This window comes from Convolutriloba macropyga, chromosome 7, assembly GCF_964194025.1.
Source record: "Convolutriloba macropyga chromosome 7, txConMacr16.3, whole genome shotgun sequence".
Taxonomy (NCBI): Eukaryota; Metazoa; Xenacoelomorpha; order Acoela; family Convolutidae; genus Convolutriloba; species Convolutriloba macropyga.
In genome coordinates this window covers 13,415,647-13,436,638 of record NC_134474.1, presented here as the reverse complement: position 1 = coordinate 13,436,638, position 20,992 = coordinate 13,415,647, and the positions used below count along the sequence as shown (strand labels likewise).

General features: G+C 36.1%; 3 protein-coding genes across 5 annotated transcripts in view; all 3 read right to left on the bottom strand.

Annotated features, from left to right (window-relative positions):
• The window catches only part of LOC142342616 (ribonucleoside-diphosphate reductase large subunit-like), a 95,582-nt gene that overhangs the window by 34,248 nt on the left and 40,342 nt on the right, over positions 1-20,992 (bottom strand). The gene's annotated exons all lie outside the window — the stretch shown is intronic.
• LOC142342947 (DNA-directed primase/polymerase protein-like) lies at positions 3,264-6,349 on the bottom strand. Its single transcript, XM_075394626.1, has 2 exons — positions 6,269-6,349; positions 3,264-4,538 (listed from the first exon to the last, which is right to left on the bottom strand). The coding sequence occupies exons 1-2, from the start codon at positions 6,347-6,349 to the stop codon at positions 3,264-3,266; spliced, it is 1,356 nt and encodes a 451-aa protein (XP_075250741.1).
• The window catches only part of LOC142342615 (sodium-dependent neutral amino acid transporter B(0)AT3-like), a 41,055-nt gene continuing 28,698 nt past the window's right edge, over positions 8,636-20,992 (bottom strand). For 2 of the 3 annotated variants that reach the window (XM_075394028.1, XM_075394029.1), the window contains exons 5-10: positions 16,932-17,149; positions 15,714-15,883; positions 14,126-14,293; positions 13,118-13,357; positions 12,561-12,709; positions 8,636-9,330 (exon numbers count right to left, since the gene is read on the bottom strand). In XM_075394028.1, coding sequence (XP_075250143.1) covers positions 8,948-9,330; positions 12,561-12,709; positions 13,118-13,357; positions 14,126-14,293; positions 15,714-15,883; positions 16,932-17,149 — 1,328 coding nt within the window. In that variant the 3' untranslated portion in view covers positions 8,636-8,947. Of the gene's footprint in view, positions 9,331-9,754; positions 9,781-12,560; positions 12,710-13,117; positions 13,358-14,125; positions 14,294-15,713; positions 15,884-16,931; positions 17,150-20,992 lie in introns of those variants that run through there. The other variant, XM_075394030.1, reaches the window with a different exon arrangement.

Genomic DNA, 20,992 nt, shown 5'->3' with positions numbered 1-20,992 from the left:
CAAAAAACGGTTCTCAAAATTAATACTTCGCTCTTTATTTTTTGAGATCAATACAAATCCAAAGAAAAAACGCATTGATGAACTCGTCCTGGGAAAAAAAACCACAAATCGCGTTCCGAAGAGTGGGCAGCGAGTGCAACAAAACAAAATGAACAGAATCGTCAGTTATAGAAACTGGGAAGAAAGATAAGAGATTGCCGGTTAAGATGAAAAGGGATCAAACAGAATGGCGTCCACAACACTGTTTCCAGGAGCCAAGCTCAAAAGACTGACGGAACTTGCAAAACATGGGCTCCTGTTTCTCCGCGAAAAAAGCAATGGAACCTGTCACCGCGGTTGTCGACGAAGAGGCCGAAAAAACCCGAAACTTTTTTTTCTCAAATAAAGGTGGAGTGCAGAACAAAGAGGTGCTATAGAGGTTTGAAGAATAATTCATTAAATGCGGAGCCAGAAACTCACAGCGCTGCATTAATGATGATAGGCCCCCTCTATAGGTTGAGAGAAGCAGCTAAAGATAGTGATATTTTAGGCGGTGAGAACCGTTGAGTGAAAGAGAAGAAGGTGGAACATTGTCTGCTTCAGTTTTTTAAACTAAATTTTGTTTTCAGGAGGGAGGAGAGATATTGGATTAAATATGCCCTTATCATTTTAAAGTCAAAACTTATGGCTGGATTCTATACGTCAACAGATGCATTTTTATCTGATTTGAAGGTGATAACTATTAAATGACAGTACCTTCATAGATAGCCTAAACATTTGGTGTTCTTTACTATAAATAGCATCTCTACTGCAAACTTCAATAGAACAGTATTTTCAATGAAATCCTTTTCAATCGAGCTTTCGCGTTAGCTTATTGAAAAAGAGCAGCCTCTCTGGTTTATTTTTGTTTTCACTGAATAACGAGACTGAACGCGCTTTAGTTTTCAACTTCCTTGGGAATGACGGGCCATTCATCTTGTCCAGGGAACTTTCATGCTGTATGAGCAAAGAACTTCTTTTGCATTCGAAATGTTATTTGTTCGTTCTAAGCTATGCGAATGAATCGCTTTGCGCTTAAGTCTGTGTGTTACCTTTGTCTATGTGACGGTTAGTTACTGCAGCAATTAAACTTAAAGATGTCCTAGTTCAATGTTTGTCACCTAAACAGGCATTTGGATTCAAACTTGGGATATGTCTGGTCAATTGTTCTATTCACAGGCATACAGATTATGTCTGTCTTGAATTAAACCTGTCTTGAAATGCGGAGCCAGAAACTCACAGCGCTGCATTAATGATGATAGGCCCCCTCTATAAGTTGAGAGAAGCAGCTAAAGATAGTGATAATTTGGGCCGTGGGAACCGTTGAGTGAAAGAGAAAGAAGGCGGAACATTGTCTATTGTCTGCTTCAGTTTTTTTTAACTAAATTTGGTTTTCAGGAGGGAGGAGAGATATTGGACTAAGTATGCCCTAATCAGTTGAAAGTCGAAGACTTGCTGCTGGATTCTATATGTCAACAGATGCATTTTTATCTCTGATTTGAAGGTATTAACTATTAAATGACATTGTTTCATAGATAGCCTTAACATTTGGTGTTCATTACTATAAACAGCATCTGTTAATTGAAAACTTCAAAAAAGAACAGCATAATGAAAAGGAGGCATGATCGCAGCTTCTCTGGTTTATTTATGTTTTCACTGAATAACAAGACTGAACGCGCTTTAGTTTTCAACTTCTTTGACAATGATGGGCCATTCATCTTGTCCAGGGAACTTTCATGCTGTATGAGCAAGGAACTTCATTTGCATTCGGAATGTTTTGTTCGCTCTAAGCTATGCGAATGAATCGCCTTGCGTTTAAGTCTGTGAGTTACCTTTGTCTATGTGACGGTTAGTTACTGCAGCAATTAAACTTAAAGATGTCCTAGTTCAATGTTTGTCACCTAAACTGGCATTTGGATTCAAACTTGGGAAATGTCTGGTCAATTGTTCTATTCACAGGCATACAGATTTTGTCTGTCTTGAATTAAACCTGACCTTGTCCTTTGCATTCTTTTCCGAAAGCAAACACTCGAAGATTTGGAAACAGTCAATCGATGATTTCATTCATTTCTCTTCAATAATTTCACAGAGCATTATCTCCACTGGAAACTCAAGCTCAGAAAGACAAAAAATTGTTACCTCACTCGACTTTTGAAACATAAATTGTACTTTTCCCAGCTCAAAGCCTCTAAACAATATAATGAAGTTGATCCGTCACAAGTCGTTCCTGAGCAGTCTGTTGAACAATTTCTCAAATTTTAATTCTTCAGAAAAAAGAATACATCCCTAAGTCTCTCTTGCCTTCAATAAACACACCGCCCTGTCTTATTTTTCTCTAATTAACGTTTGCACCTGAACCTGAATTATTACTACGCCTTTCATTGCATAATTTCAATTCTTGAAGTCAATTTGACATCAATTTTGAGTATGATCAGTGAGCATGCCACCTAGCTTCAAAACAAATTATTTGCGTGAGCGTCTCTAAAACATTGTCTTTAAGCGATCGTCTTTAAGCGTCTATCGTTTAAACAGTGATTTATTGAGAGCCTAAGATATTTTGCAGCAGGTATAACCTTTTGGATAACTGCATACATGTCCAAAATGACCTACAGAAACCTGAATGCTAACAACTGCAATTGGCGTGTTTATCTTTCAGCTCTCGTTTGAGTCAGCAATCCAAAATATCCCAGTTGCTAATAGCTTAAAAGCAGGAATCGTCACCTTGTCAAAATCGCAGACAAATTGAATACAGAACATATTAGTTAAACGAACGCTTTTGCCAATCCTTATAGCTCCAAAAATTATGATACGGGATATCTAGACTTATGGCAAATTCTTTCGGTTATACCATTATGATCAATGAAACAGTACCGTTGGTTTGCATATCATTTCGTGCCCACTTTTTTTCCGTTACTTTTGTAAAGTATTTAACGTAATAGTGGAGAGATGAAAATGTTGGCTAATTTCTACCAGGAAGAAAGCTAAATTGGTTTTAAGAACGCATTTATGAAACCTAAGGTTGAGTAAAACAGTAGTCGTAGTTCTTTTCATTACATACCCCGATTGAAATGTCGGACCAAGTCATACATTCACAACATACAGCAAAATATTCAACTAACGGCTGACCAATTAACAAAGTTAAGCCAAACGTGACCAAATCTACAACAACACTAACAGAACTCATGCTAACAAATATTCAATTCTCAATCATAAATCAATCGAAAACAAAAATCTATCTAAAATTTTTATTGCCAATCATTCAGCAACTCATCTTCAAACCCCTTCCACGGAATAAGCTCTTCTGGGAATTTGAATTCATTTCCACGAAATCCTTCACAGTCGGGATCAAAACACTTCTGATAAAAGATACTTTTATCAATATCCACACAAATATACACCTTATTACTCTTGTGAAATCGCCCAATATTTTCACAATATCTGTACGTGTGTCCTAATTCGTACATCACTAAGCTGCTATTTGGAATTGTCTTACAAGTTCTGAAAAATAATTCATCGCAAATTGTGATTTCCAATTGCTGCATTCTTTTCCGAAGGGTTTTCAAAATGTACAATTCTAAGTCGTGGTAAAGAAAAGCTCCACTTGATTTATTTTCAATTATCGTAGGAACTGATTTAGAATGATACTTGATGACATTTCCACCACTGATCGATAGCAGATTATCATCAACCAATTTTTCCTCCGAAAAAACTGCTTTTGGTTCAAAGTCAATATTCGTAATTAGACTGTCTAAAAATGTGCGATAAAGCTCGGGGTTAATATGCAAACATTCCCTGTAACCTGATTTCAATTGTTTGTCGAAATTATAATCAGATTGCTTCAGCTCAGGAACGTACGAGCAATTAGGCGCCCTGTTAAGAAAAGTACTTTTTCCGAGCTTAGTTGATTTAAAAATTCGGAAGTTTCTGTTTTTGGAGTAAACTGCCAAGTCAACAAATATATCTTTTCGGTCATTATCGCAATCAGTACGAACGAACAAATCTTTCAATTTTCCAACAGGCCAGCTTTTGTTAAACATTCTCAATTCACAATTTTCTAGGGGTACATCTTCCACGCTACTAATTGCAGCCTTCAACTCAGCACAGAAACTTTTGACAAAACTTCCAGCATGGTCGTTATTTTCGAACACAGTTTTTGTGAAAACAAGATGACACGAAAATTTTTCTCGGGTAGTTGAATCTAAGTACATTATGTCTTGTCTACTCTGTTCTTGAGAGTGTTTAAATTTGCTCGCTTCACAAATCAAATCTATAAAAGTGGCGACCATTTCAGATCCATTTTTGTCCGGATTGAGACAACGTTTGAACTCCAAATCGAAATACAATTTACATGGCTTGTGTTCACATATGACCTCGTAGTGGTTTCGTCTCCTTTGAGGAATTTGGAAGTAGTAGAAAAATAGCTCAACTGCAGAACAAGAAATATATCTTCTCTGTCCATTCTTTCCAAACTGACCTCTTTCGTATGCAATCACAATTGAATCTTGATCTCTTTCGTCAACCTAGAATGCACAAGCCAGATTACTTATTTAAGTTTTCTTGGATCCTCGATTTGTGCCCCCAAATTAGTGAATTTTATTTTGCACGTTTTTGGGGGTGAAATACATAGGAGGTGAACAATGGTAAAGATCCGTTTTTAGATACCGATTCAGTAAACTTATTATCTCGTTCGTTACATTCTGTTCTTCTTCTATTCTGTATCGCCCTCCACTCACAAATTATGCGTTTGTTATATCGGCACGATATTAGGTAAAAAAATTGAAAATTTAATAATTTAATAGCACGTGCGCCTGGCGGCATAAAAGTTATACGAGAACTAAGCGCGGGGGTGGGGGAGGCCAGAATAGATCCAGATTCACAATCAGTGGTTTTAATTTTGACTATAAAAATTGAGGAATCCACCTCACAATATTGAAAAAATAATTAGGTTAAATAAAAATCGATAAATAGAATACAAGATCTTTATCTTAAGAAAAATTCCTAAATATATATGAACGAAATCTGAGATATAGGAAGAAATATGAACGAAATAGAAATTCGAGCTTCATACGCCTTACAAAAAATGGACCAGAATTTTCGGGTAAGTGTTTTAACGCTCCAGTAGACGGCGGCCTGAAACAACAACGATGATCGATGACCATGGATTAGCTAATAGTAACTCACTTCTGAACCACCTTTCCATAATGGGCATGAAAACTTCATGAAGCCCCGTTACAGTAACTCCAAATATATTGCGCGCTACAATGTAGCTAATTCTCGACAAGCCGTACGGCTGGGATAGATTATCAAGGTGTTTTGTGTTAGTTACCGATTTAATTAATTAAAGAAATTAAGTATTGTAACGCTCGCGATTGATTTCAACTTGAATGTACACAGTCACTTGATCCTAAAAAGCTACAACTACCTAAAAAAAACCCTCAAATTCCCCTTTTGACGGATCCCACCTTTTAGAAATTAGTTCTTGCATAAACTTAATACTTTGGCACACAAAACCGGTACCTTTGATCTATTTGTAGTTGATTGCACACCCTTATTGAAGGACCACATATTCTTTTCGTTTTCTATTTTCTTTAGCAGTTTGACTTTTACTGCTTAATTTCCGTAATTCTAACTTCACTGTTATCACTAACATTTATGTAATCATTCACAAAATGAAGCGTTAAAAATGTCGCCATCTTCTATTAAAAAAAGCTACTTGCTAAGTTAACTAAGCCAATCGGAATTCATCAACAGATGGGGCATGGTTTACTAGAATAAGTTGGAGAGAAAAACAACGCCGGCGTTAAGCTAAAAAAAAACCAAGCTGAGAATATTACCAGAACCAACACCTTTCAGAAACTTAAATCACGCAAAATTTAATCTCAAACATTTTTGCTAGAAAAGTTTTTTGCAACATATTTGCATTTTAGGAGTGCTGGTTTAAAAAATGAAGATAATATAGAATAGAAACTTCATAAGCGTGTAAATATTTATGGAGATTGACATAAAACCTCACGATAAAGGTTTTCAGACGAGGTCACGTATACGAATTTTAAAAAATCAAGGTGATATCAAAAATAGCTCTTGCCCTCGCAATGCCACTATAAGAATAATTGCTATGAACTGCGTTCAAGAGCAATTAAACATAAACCGAATAACGTCGAACGAATTATTCTCGAACAACTGGCGACAAGGCGAAAAATTTAGAAGCAGATATAGACCAGAAAAATTTTATGATGCAAAAACTTCTGACCGGGGAGCGGTTAAACCCACGACCTCTCGAATGCAATTCCGGTACAATGTCCTCTCCGCTACAGGCGCTATTTACATGCATCGCTCACAATTGAGTTTTTAATGCAAGAATTAATTTCTGAATGCGCACAATTCAAATTACTTAACAAAATCAAAAAGTCGATTGTGAAAAAGTCACTCAAAAAGTGAAATCGAAAAATTGTTGTAGAAACCGATCAAGCAAAAATTCGGCATTAAAAAAGATACACGTCTCCAATATTTGCTTTTGGACTTCTTTGAAGAGTAAATAAAAACTGAACATAGCCGTCAGATTGCCGGAAAATAGCCGCGGTAGACGACTGTGACCTTCCATAGAATTGAAACAACTAAATAAATAAGATAGACAGATTGACCACCAGTCCTTTAAAAGACCACTAGACTTTTTGATTTAGATGCGGACTGTCATTTTTAAGACACATACGCTCTATAAGGAAAAAATCATAATAGAGCTTTTTCAAAATTCATATTCGAAATCAAAAACATAAGACTATAGAATTAGAGCACATGCGTTGGTACTACTTAGATGCACACGCTATTGATCTTTAACTAGTAAATGTTCATAAAATTTAAAGTTTATCAAGTGAAATCAGAAGTCAATTTTTTGAGTGAGGTAAGTCACTCAATGGACCTAAAAAAAGAACAAATGACGTCCTGCACATAGATTTGAACTCCAAAGCAGTAGAAATCACTGAAAATGAAAGACAATGGTCGCAAGAATCACCGATGGAGACGACGAATTAAAAAACATTAAAAGAACATTTATTGACTAAACAAGACCTAGCGCGAAATTTAAAAAAGGCTGAAAATCAATGTCAAAATGCCGCATGTGAACAAAAAAACTCTGGCGAAAAGAAAGATATTTAGTTCATACAAAAAACTAGTCCTAGATAGAACTATGAATGGATTGGGAAAACCATTCAGAAAAAAAATGCGATCCAAAAAATTAAAAAAAAAAGACGAAAATCAAACTGGAATTGCCGCATGTGAACAAAAAATAACTAGCGAGAAGGTGAATTTTCGTTTTCTCAGTTTATTTTGAAATTATAGTGAAAAAATTTCACGCCACAAAACCGCTCGCTTTTTCGTTCCACTTCCTGTTTCGGCGTGACCAAAATCAGTACTACAATCTGACTTCAAAAATCATGAAAATGTGTGAACAGATCTTACAAAAAAGACACCCCAATACAAATCAAATTTTTAGAACTGTAAAAAACCACGATGTCCTCAATAATAGCCGCTATCGCTTCCCGGCTATTAAACATACCCGGCAGATTGCCGGAAAATAGCCGCCGTTGATTCCAATAAGCATGATTGGGATTGAACGAATAGAATATATTGAAAAAAAAAAGATTTTTGTACAAAAAAATTTTTTAAGTCCGATTTATTATGATGGCATTTCGTAGTTGAACATACTTCTGTTTCTTAGAGAGAGGCTACAGGGGCTACTATCAACACCAATAAGCATTAGAGGTGGTAACTAAGACTTATAGGAACGGCGTTCAAATAGCGGGCATCTTAAATTGGGCTTTATGGGTTTATCCCGTTTCTATTTCTGACTTCAATTTTTTATACCGACTCTGTTCATTTTGAATTGCTTTGCTTAGCAACTGATGTTCAAATTCACTTTTAGCAGAATGAGAGAAGAGAGAAACTAGCCTAGAGAAGTCAAAAAGATTTCACGCAAATGTCGAAAAAGCGGCAAAATGGTAAAGCGAAAAAAAGTTTGACGAAGTAAAAAAAAAAATACGAGCGCAATAATAGCCGGCTGAGAAGATGAGGGCGGCTATTAATAAACATTCAAAAGCCTCAAAATGCAATCATAAACCTCGTAAAACGCAGATTTCCAGCGGTCTTCAGATCGAATTCACGAATGGCCTCAGAACGAAAAATGATTATATTAAGATTGAACCTAGAAATGAACTTCAAAGGTAGCTAATCTGCAAGTTCAAAATCCAAGCGAAAAAATTAACCTGTTCAGTTTATCAGAATGCAGTAAATCGAAACAAAAATTAAACTGATGTCAACGAAAATTGTTGCGGCTTTGAATGGAGCCGTGCTGCCTTTTTCTTTATGGCTTTATGGGAACTAAAAATTGGTCTTATATATTTCCCATTTTTAAAAAATTGGAACAATGAATTAATTCAGGTAGCGAAGATGCAATACGAAACAGCCAATTGAACCAATATTTCTCCAAAAAAATTGGGCAATTAACAATTAAGCGACGCGCGAATCTGGTTATAATGTGACCATCAAATGTTGCTAAAATAGAACTTGATATCAAATTACAAACTGAAGTAACCTGTCGGATTATCAATTTAGAAAAAACAGCTTCGAGAAACAATTTACTCTAATGTTTACAATAATAAAACAGACAATATCTCCAAATAATACCAAAGACAAAATATAAAGACAAAATATTTGCAGCTTCAACACGTGCACATTAAGTTGGAAAGAAGTTTGTATGTACGACAAAAAGCAGATAGAAAAGAAACAAATGAGTTTACAATTGCTAAGCTACACAAAACAAATGCACCTACACGTTTTTTGACATTATCGCAAAAATAATTCAGTTACTTGCTTTTACTCAAAAATATGGTCTGCAAAAATAAAGATGAGAGATCTGTTTTGTTCCGCTCGACGATCATGCTTTATCGTTCAGATCCACGTTCACTATAATCTCGCGTTGACTCAGTTTCCGCGTTTTCATTTTCAAGGTGGAATCGTTACTCGATGTTGGGGTAGAAATGTTGTCCGCTTCTTCGATTGACGTCTTTTGACGATTGAAAGTTGGGTTGGCAAGGGAACTCTTACTGGGTAAACTTTTGCTCACGTTCAATACTCGAGCAGGTGATGATGACGTATTAGACGAACATCCTGTTGAGCTTTCTGCAACTGCTGCGGGGTAAACTTCGACTAGCGAAGGTCGTTTGACTTTGAGTTTAATGGCGTCTTGTTGGACATTTGTAACTGTTTTTCCGTACAAGTTTTCGGCTAGAAATCCATGCATTTCACTGGTTATTGATCCTGAAACAGGGAATCGTGAAAGCCGGTGTAATTCATTTAACCTTTTAGGAACCAACGCTTGTTGAACTCGGCAAGTCAACAATTTCCTTCAGGCAAGGGTCCAGATTTTTGAAATGTATAACTATGGGCCGTTTCAAAGAGATTTTCGCTTCGGGAAGTCCTCATTTTCTAGATGCCTTGTTTGTGTGCTACTTTACCAGAACAGCCTTATGTTTGATTTGAAACATGCATTTATTTAAAATGTGTACGTGTGATTTGGTTAAAAAACGTAAATTGACTATAGTATAGCTTGTGGTCTGTAGTGCTCTGATACAAATTACAAAAATATTAGTTGTACTTTTCTTCTAGTCAGTTGTGTCCAGACGCTTTTAGTGACACATGCACCATTTTGAATGAGATTAAAACTCCATGTCTTTCCATAAAAATTCTCACTTACATTTCAGAAATGAACTGAAAATACAAACCGTTTAATGACCGCATAGATATATTACCGCTTAACAATACCTCGAGTATTTTCTGCAATACGGGTCCAGATTATTGTTTAGGCACATTTTACGTTTCTGAATTTTAATGCTGTCCGGACTACTTTACCCGGACAGCATTTAAGGCGCAAAACATTCAACATAGTCGTCAAGTTACAGGATAATAACGAACCAACCAATTAAACCTTAAACAGCAATTCAGTAAAAAAAATCATGAGACTATCTGCGTCACTTGAAAATTCAAAACCTCTTAAATTTCGAAGATACGAGCAAATAATATAACCGACTAATCGTCGAAAGAATTGCTCTCGAACGACTAGTGGGAGCTCTAATCAATTGCAGCCTGCTTCAGTCGGGGCGGGGGGGGGGGGGGGGTTGAGGAAGAGCCTAAATGAAGAGACTAGGAAGCTCAATAGTGGGCTTCAAATAACCACATCAGAGGTTAACATATACCACTATTAAGATTTAAAGTGGAAAATGGCATCAGTTTCGGCGCACTTTTCATTTGACTTTTAGTATTACATTGCCGCCAATTCAGTTCAGCTGCTTGAAAGTGTGATTGAGAGAAATTTTAGATCACGCGAAACGCCAAAAGTCAAGGGCGTAAAAGTAACTCGAAAAGTCAAAACTGTCAAGCAAAAATTTTGCATCAAAAAGACACACACGTTTACAATAATTGCCATGAACTTCGTTCAAGAGCAGTTAATCACCTATATAAATCTGTCAGATTGTAGAGACCCGTTAAACGTTAGGATCTCAGTTGGAGTTTGATCCTGAGCTACCTTTAACAAAAACAACTGAGCCCGAAAACTACCAAAATGATAACTGGACATTGAATGTATAAATGTAACAGAAGATACACAATTGAAGAAAATTAAGGTGTCGAGCTTATTGAGAATTGCACAAGAATTACTAATTCTCTGATGAAATTGGCAACTCAGGGGGAGTATGCATGGTGGACTAACAATATTGCCCTTTAAACTGATTTTATTTCTATGCTAGAGACTTCCAAGGTGGAGATGGGCGGCGCGAGGTGGTTCTGAAACTCAAAGAATTGCCCTTGACACCATGAAATTATGTCTATTCAGCGGTTTCGATGAATCGATACTAAGAGACTAGCAAGGCTCTTAGAAACTGCTCAGCAACTTAACAACCTCATGCTCTTTCAGTTTATGCCGTTTCTTTATACAAAAATTAAAATTTCTTGATTAAACGAAGGTAGACGAAAAATAGAAAAATGGCCAACAACACTAATATGAATGCTACAAATTTTGTTTGAGAGCAATTAAAAGCAATAAATTTATTTAATAGCGAAGAAAATACAAAAAATTTAAGCTAAATAATTAATAACACAACGATTAGAACAAACAAAAAAGGCGACTGATAACCAGGAGGCAGTGAGAATCAGCGTGACAGTAGAACTGACCGGGATTTTAATTTTTAATTTGTGAAAAAATCTCGCCGTTTTCTGTAAAACACTGTGCCTCTACCTTATTTAATTGAACTAAGTTGATTTTCAGTTAGTTGCTGTCTTCAGTAAAACTCGAAAGCAGTAAATTCTCAGCAAATAAAACATGGTCAAAAACAAAAGCAAACAATAAATAAAAAAAATGACATAATAGCAATCAATTGAATAAAAAGGAAATGCGAGAAGGTGACTTCAAAGGTTTGAGGAATAAAACTGCACAAGCTATCAGAGTTGAGTCGATGGAACACGTAAAAACCATTAAAACAATTTTCCATTCTTTATTATCACAATTGTGATCATTTTTATAATTTTTATCATGAAATTTTGATCATTTTATGATCAAAAATTTACTAAGCAACTCAGCTTAAAAAGCTTCCAATTAGTTAAAGATATGACTTCACACATAAAACCAAAAAAAGAACTGAAAGAGGCATAAACACGAGAAAAAAACTACTCTTCTGCGGTTCGCATTTTTGAAAAAAAATGTTAAACGAAAACTGTAAGACGAAACAAAAAGAACAGCAGAATAAGTCCTGAACTAAATTCAAAGAATTTTCATCAGTAAAAATCACTACACTTAGAATTTGACTTTGAATGAATTGGAAAACCATTGTAAAAACTTTAAAAACTGTAAAATAGAAGTAAAAGAAGTGCCACACATGAATAAAGAAACCACTATCAAGAAAGCAAGTTTTTGTTCAATCGCCGTTTATATGTTTAGAAAACAATTCAGGTTACAAATCAACACAATTTTTTACTCCACTTCTTTTTTCGGCGTGACGAAAATCACCACTCAAGTTTGACTTCAAAAATCATCAAAATGGCAACCGTTAAAAAAATTCTTTGAAAAAGATCTTTAAAATTCACGCCGCAAAACCACTAAAATTTTCCACTTCCTGTTTCGGCGTGACCAAAACCATCACTTCAATTTGACTTCAAAAACCATGAAAATGTGTTAACAGATCTTTAAAAGACAGAGCCCCAATACAATTCAAATTCATTGAATTTTTAAAAAGGAGAGCGCCTTATTAATAACCGTTGAGTAGCTAACGGCGGCTATTAAACATCTCAAACCACTTCAAGGGTTTCAAACAGCTTAAATGTTTTGATTTGTACAAATTGGTGTGTCAATAGGTTTTAGATTAACTTTGTTAACAGCAATATTTTTGCTGCAATAAAACAAAATAGTAATGTTTAAAATTTGCAGGGCACCATACTTAAAGCTCAAGATCATTTAATGACATGCTCCAAAGTTTATGGACAGCGTGAAAACCACTCACCAATTGTCAATTCATTTGCACTGTCGTATCCATCTTCAATTTTCCCTGGTTGATCAGTACTCGAGACCTGTCTTGTTGGTGGGTAGCGGAAAGCGTTGTTGGCCGACCCACTCGTCTCATTTGCCTCTGACTTCATCAAAAGAATCCACCTGAAAAACCCACTATTATCAAAGCCACTAATATAGCCACATTTTTTTCAAAAAAAAATTCAAGACGTCACAAGCTGGTTAGGGACATTTTTCCAAAACTCTATATTTATAGATCATAATTAATAATAAGCTAAATAATAGCAACAATAATAACTTGAATTGCATAATTTTAGAGGTAAAATAGTAGTGATTTTAAACCAATGTTTCATATATTCAGATAATCAGCGTAAAAAGACGCATTAGTTCGTTCGAACATTTTAATGAGGACAAACATTTTGTTCACGGATTAAAACGGAAAAGTTCCAAAGATTAATTTAAGACGAAATCACACTTTTGCCCAATGGTTCCAATTGACGCTTCGGGCAACATTATCAAGGACAGAGTTATTATTCTACGTGATAAACCAACCTTTCAAGCCGGTTAGGAGTGTAGAACTCGACATTATGTTTGTGACGCAATTTGTGCAGCGCATGGTCACTGACGAAGTCCTCCTCTACAAAGTTGAACTCTATTTTGCAGCAGCCCAGTTTAGTGGCAATGAGGATGACGGGGATTGAGAGTGTAGAGAGGGCAGCCACTATTCCACAGAGGAATTGAGCCCACAGGGGCAGAATGTGCTTCACTGACTCTCCCAGCTCGCCGTCCCACCTGTTACAATACATCATTAGTCTCAATATGTAACTTAAAACTATTAGCAAAATAAAGAGGGTCGGAACAATTAAATAATGACATGCTTATTGAATTCCATATCAATTGAAATATAGTAGTGGTATAATAATTGTCGCTCTGCTGTCCTTATTTACACAGAAACGGTGGTAGCTCTATTATTTTGAAAACTATCCAGATGCCGACTGTTTTCCAAGTACTTCTGGAATAAGTAGTTAGAAATCTCGCCCCTGATGAAACTTGGTACAAAGGTTTAACAGCCTCCAGATAAATTGTTAATTCTGTCAGTACAATTGTTGCAAGCCCTTTTAATGTTAAATAGACTTCTGTAAATTTTGTTTGTAAAACTGAAAAATACAACTTAGATCAAACCTTTTAGAAGACAGAATGCGGGTAATATGCTCCCTAGAAATAACAACATTAATACTTCTTCTACTACAACTACTACTAACAAGTCCATAATATAATTATTCGCCAAGCATTTTGTCAGCAGATACAGATACAAACCCATGCAAAAAATCCTCATTTCATGCCCCAACACCCCCAACTTGATTTTTTTCAGCAATTCATTTAAACATTCAACCAACAAATACAAATCTTAGTTTTTAAGAGCTATTTGTATGTTGCCAACAACACTGTTCAAACACGTTTGTATCAAACAATCAAGTTCAACATTTTTTACAGTCTTCATATTTATATCACTTTTTTTCTGTTACTTAAAGACACTGTCATTACCCAAATTGTTCTCACCTGAAGTAGCTCTCTCCCCCCTCGTGTATGACGGAGATGACACTTCCAAGGAAGAGGATGAACATGAGAGTGGGAGTGATGTATCTCCAGCAGAGGAGGAAGAAAAAAGAGGGTCTCTTCCCACACATCAGGTGGATGTCATCCGCAACCCGCTTCATGCCCCAGTACCTAATAAACACTTATCTCAACGATATTCATATGCCATTTTAATATCAACAATATAACTACCGCAAACATTCCCAGGTGTCACGAAATTGGCGCATTAAATTAAACAATCTAAATATATGTTAGACCAAAAGTCTTAGCGGCACGGGGGACTTATTGCCCTGAAACGAGGGCGCTTGCGCCCGAGTATTGGATATATGTTTTAGTTCCTTACTTTTTTTAAGGGAGTCGGAACAATTAACCAAATGGATATTTCTATTTAAATAACTTTTCCACTGTCTACTACGTACTAGTTTACCAATAACTGACGCAATAGCTAAACTTACTGGTTTTAGGTTCAGTCTCTCCGACTTAGAAACCCGTGGCGTCACCCGAAACCAAACCATTATACTTTTATCTTGTTCAAGGTATTCTTTTAAAATACAACAGGAAACTATAAACAATAGACATCCACTGACGTCAAGAAGTGTTCTCAAGCAGAAACTGATGCCTTCCTAAAATAGATCGCTTAAAAAACCAGACGCCTAACTATCCAACGTCATAAAAAAGATCTCGTAACGACAAACAAGTGCTCAGCAACTTTTATGCAGCTCGAGGAGAATCGTCAAAACTGATGAATGAATAAACAGTGGTGGATCTATTCTGTTTCAAGCCCTCCCCCCCCCCCCCCCACTGTTTTTTATGACCCCCAGTTATAAATAATATGTTGTTATATAGCACGTTACTATGTAAGAGAATAGCACCTGAAGATTTGTGCTCACTAAGCTGGGGGGCCGAAACAGTAGATCCTTAGATTTCTGAGAACTGCTCTCAAAAGGTAATCGAAGGGGATCTCTGTTGACATTTGTAGCCTTTTCAGCCAGGTGGGGGGGGGGTCTACAAAAGACAACAGAAACCCCGTCCAGCTTCCTTTTGAGAGTAATTTAAACGAAGTATATTATTATTAACGCTTCTTAGGATTTTACGATTTTACATTGAGACTATAACTTTCAAGCTTTCTCATCTTTCAACTTTCATTTTCTTTAAACCACCCGAAAAGCAAAAGTATAGGTAACTTGACTATTCTAGAAATCACTGAAAACTTCTGGCGTTTACCGCGGAGCGGTTCGATATGTTAAGTCAGAATAGCTAAAAGATTTCAGCACAGTCTCCTAAAATTCCTTTAAAGATGCATTTTGCAAATAATGCAATGCGAAAAATGCGTATCATTGTAACTTCTGGCCATGTACATAGGAACTTCTGGCACCGCAGACATTCTGCATTCTCAGAATCTGTACGTGTGTTTAATTAGCAAATCATCGTGCATCTCATATTCTTAATCGGATATAAAGTTGCAAGAAAATCAATTAAATCCTGCGCTTTGTCATATTTTATTTTTTGTCCTGTCTTTCATTTATTTTTAGACAACTTATTTATAACTTACCAGTTTACAGCGAGGAGTTCTGAGAATGTGATGATGAGAAGTGGTAAAGTGACCGCATATTTGTCAAATATCTGCATGAAGTACTCTCCATTGGTCAGACTGAATATCTGGGACAGTGCTAGTGACGTCAGACAAGTCGTGATTGACACCATCTTGGGTGTGATTGTACCCTTAACATTCAAAAAATTCAAAGATCCATTCCTTTTCCCTTAAAATTGATAATTAACAATACTAGAACTGATATTTCGACAGGAATAACCATGGATAATTAAACAAAGTGGTTATTAATATTTTTGGGCTTTACACAAAGAACCTAATCGTTGCAAACAGCCAAAATTTCACGTTCTTAAATAGGTTCACAGGTTCCAAGAAAAACAAATCAAGTAAAGTCCTTTGTGAAGGTCTTGAGTTTGATTGTAAGTAAGCCAAGAAGCCGTCCTATTATTGTGTCATTAAAATCGGACTACCTTATCTAGTAAAAAAATACTAAATTGCACCCAGGTTATGATTTAAATACAATTCAAAATAATCATACATTTTTACTCTCATGCGCATGATCACAATAAACATCAAATCAGGCATTTTGGTATTTCAACCCATCTATGCAGATCTTCGCAACATTGCTTATATTAGATAGCAATTGCGACATTACATATTAAAGAATAACTCCGAATGACGCACACAATTTCAACAGACAGACCACATAGTGTCGACAGACAGTACATGAACTCTATTTACATAATAATACTGTCATATCCAACGCTTAAGAGCTACCCAAGAAACAAAGACTTCGGATATGAGAATGCTATGAAAAGATTTTCTTTCAAGTAAGGATCAATTCAGCCTCAGGCAATAAAAAAGGCAATCAATCTATTTTTGGCAACATTTTTGCCACATTATAGACTCTTCAAACTAGATCACTCTTTGATCTATCCTCGAAAGCCGCTATTTTCCTTGGGCAAACGACAAAGCAAAGAAACAAACAACATATGTTCGAAAAACAAACTGAAATTATTTTGGTTCACATTTGTTCACTCAGTTCAACCTTATTAACCTCTAACTTATTTCCCTTAATACAATCTACAAAATTTTCCCCTTTAAATAAAGCAGAGCCCCTACCCTATTTTTTGTCATTAAATGAAATACATTTATTCCTCGGTATTCAATTGTAAGTTGTTCAAATCCCTCAACTAATAATCTTTCCTAGTTCACACTAACCTTCAGAAATACGTCATAGAGAGAGGTCAAAATGCCCTGAAGGGTTCCAAACATTGACCCAATGCCCAGGGTCACCAGCATAAGAAAGAAGAGGGCAGCGAATAGCGGTGAAATTGAACCGAAGCTGTTCATAGCCTCCGTGAAAGCTATGAAGGCTATTCCCGTTCCTTGGGCCGCGTTGTCCAGGAATTTGTTCAGCTCGCATTCCGTGGGTATGGCTGAAATACACGATACTTAATTGAGGCAAGGGTGCTATTAGATTAAAGATTTATTGAGTTAAGGAATTGAACTCTCAAAGAGCTGTGGGGTGAAGGATATCAGCTAAAAGTAAGATTAGTAGATGTGAAACAAGAAATAGTTGGTTCACCTCGTTGGGCTTGAGTTATAATCGTATTAAAAACCAATACACAATGTTATCGATTTTGGCATTGCTCCATTGCTGACTCTAAATTGCTCCAAAAATGCTTTATAATTGAAAAATTCATACGCAATGAAGGCTTCTTATCTCTACTTCGCTTCTGAGATTCCGTTAAGGCATCGTAAAGAGAAGAGCGACAATCTTATTAGGTTCCTGGAAACTAGTTCCAATTTATATAAACATGACCGACTGTCACGCACCTATTTCGTCCCTCATAGTTACGCGATGATATTCCTTAAAATATCCATAATTAAGTGCTTTATATTAATTAATATTCAGTTAGTTTCAAGGCCATATATAGCCAGTATTTCCATCTAGGCCTGTAACGTCTAATTTGTTTATGTTTACGAAAAACAACCGCAGATTGACAGTTTTACTAGCAAACACTTCAAGTGCCTAAAAGCCTCAATACTTACTTTTTTGAGTTTCTTGATGATAAATTCACATAATCAGTAAATAACTTCATGAGAGATTATGTACTTGGTGAAGTAATTATTCTGATAAAGTAGGTGCTAATACGGAATTGTATATGTACTGAACAAACACCAAGAGACGTACAAAAGCCGGAAATTGCCCAACTTTTAAATCAGTAAATATTTGCGAAGGACCAATACAACTCAAGGCACAATCTTGCGGAACTTACGATCACCAGAACACCGGAGAACCAGCCTGACAATCAGTTGCCTATCATCTTATAAAAACTTGATAAACTTGAGAAACTTCTTGTTAAAATTATTAAATAATTCTTGCAAAAATAATTAAAGATTGAACTGGAAATTCTCTTGAAAACCTCCAAGTTTGATAAATTAAGTTACAGATGAAATAGCGACTAACTTAACACAAAAATGCAAGGCAAACTAGTGGATATATCACGCATCTGAACCGCTCAATAAAAGGCTATTACTAGCTAATTTTATTCAAAATATATCTGCTAAAAATCGCACTGTGAAACACCAAAATAAGTCCTTGTAAAATGCCAATTATTTAAGTTAATTACTTCTAATATAAACCTCAATAACACCACGAGGAATAATATTAAAAATCAGTGCGTAACATGGTGACAGGAGTTATTAACTGTTTTCCAGTTTAACGGACCGATAATTCGATTAATTCCTTGATATTTTCGATATTTCCTTTCTTTATTCTGTTGTTTTCTTTCTTTTCTTCTTCTTCATTACCTTAAGAGCCTCCAATCATCCAGAACCACATCCAGCACTTCCTTTCCGAGCAAGATGATAACACAAAAAGCAGTAACAAAGGAAAGAATGGGTGGAAACTGTGTTTGTGTCTTTCTGGACTAAGTGTAACAATAATTCAAAAGCGTTTGAGTGGACAATAACTGGAACAAACTCAACCACAGCCGCCACAACGGACAAAAACAACACAGGGTATTTGCAAGCGAGGATATTGTGAGTAAATGAATTTGTAAAATTAATTTTGGTGCTTTATTTATGTCAATTTATAAAGAACAAATTCTCCCCGCTATTAATAATTGCCGAGCTTCCCCCAATTTTGTTGAACATATTGAAGGAAATAACATCAATTATACCCATAACAGCAATAAAACACAAGCTCAGATAGTAAGCGCTTTTTCCTCTTCAGCTTATAAGTCCATCGCTATTTATGTGCTAGATAAAGATGATAAACGTGTAGCAATTTATTGGACAGCAAAAAGTTTAAATCAGAAATCTCGCAAATTTGGCCTTATCCGTCACAAACTTCAATCTGATAGAGATATTAACCTTGACAACATCATCACTGATTATCAGATAACATCAAAATAAGCTAAATTACTGAAACCATCACTTAAATATTAACTAAAAGAGGGCATACATATTCAAATGTTACCACACGTTCACACACTTCACAGCTGCTCGTCCCAACAGTCAAAACCAATTAACAAAGCTACAATTGACAAATAATAAGTAAAAACTCACCTATAGATGAAACTAAACTACATGATGAATATAATTGCACCGACACTAGTCAATTCTCATCGGCGCTATCCTCAGCTACGGTACCACCACCACTAGTACACTGACCGGACTGACCCCTTGTCCTAGTAGAACGAGTCACGTACCGCTCAGCATCGTCCAACCTGTTTAAATGTCATTATAATAAACAAAAAGCCTCAAAAGTATATGAAAAACACGATAAATATTCACAAAAACAGTTAAATACTCACTTTGGAAAGTCCACAATTGGCTCACAATGGTACCGATACTCATTGTCGATGAATTTCCCGATGCACTGGATCAGTACAGCAGGAGCGGTGGTTTTAGCATTGATAGAATGCCTGTAACACACCCAGCCGCCCCCCATTTCCTCAGTATACTGCCAATAAATATTGACGTTGCATCCCAGGAAAGAAGCCATACCGACAAACTAAACAACAAAACCTCAAAGAGTACCTACCTACACACGCACAAATCAAAATTAACAATAATTATGATAAAACTTTACCCAGAACTCGGCCAACGACCCATTATCTTCACTCTCAGCAATCTCATACTCCGACACAAAGTACCCTAACTGGTCCTTTACAAGCTCAGAGAATCCAGGCGAACGCATCTTGGCCACAATAGCCAAGCGTAGAGCGCGAACATTATGCTTGGGAACCTTCTTGTCTGCAACAAACCAAGCAAACGTGAATTAAAGTAACAAAACTTAGTGAAAATTGCGACAAAACACAACAAATACCTGACTTCCGACCAGTTAAAGTGTAGTACAGAGCACTGAGAACACACAAACAGAACAAATTACGCAATAATTGCCAAGGACATTTAAATACCATGCTATAATGACCGCTAATAGTTAATAACACATGCTGCAAAACACACAACAACGCTTTGAACACACAATTACACCCTTCACTAGCATTCACTTATTTACTACGCCTCTTTAATTCTTCCTTTTGTCCCCTACTTATATCCTCAACCCCCCCACAAAACAAGTCTTGATATATTAATTACTACCATATTACTAGCACCATGTACGAAGTATATTAGTAGCACCAGTCAATATTACATGTAAAACTACAATATTACAGTCAGTCACAATAGTCCTTACACAGTCATATTAATATTACTATTACACAATATTACAACTATTAAAATAGTTAAATAAAATAAAAATAAATAATAAGTCACACTGAATCTTCCTCGACAGCCTCCCCTGATCTCCCCACTTCCCTCCTCCTCCTCCTTCGATTTGCCCACACTCCCAACAATCCAGATACTAATGATAATAATAAAAAGAATACTAATATAATAATAATCCACCACTCAGTCCCACCACCACTCCCATTATCAATAACTATATCATCTACTGCTGTCATATTGCACTTTGGATGTTTCAATCTTGACCAGTGAACAGCGTTCCTTCCAACAAACCTGGTCCCATTCACACAGCACCCAATAATTATGGCAGAAACAGTGATATTAAAGCACATGGTGCAATATTGTGGGCAAAATAATCTGAAAAACTCGAAAAAACATGTAAAGACTGCATAATTCGACCCCCCCCCCCCAACCACTAGTAATATCAATAAAAACACACATCAGCACACATCACCTAAAAGTAAAGTACACCTGAAATAAATAAACATCACATAAACAAGTGCCATATTGAGAAAACTAGATCT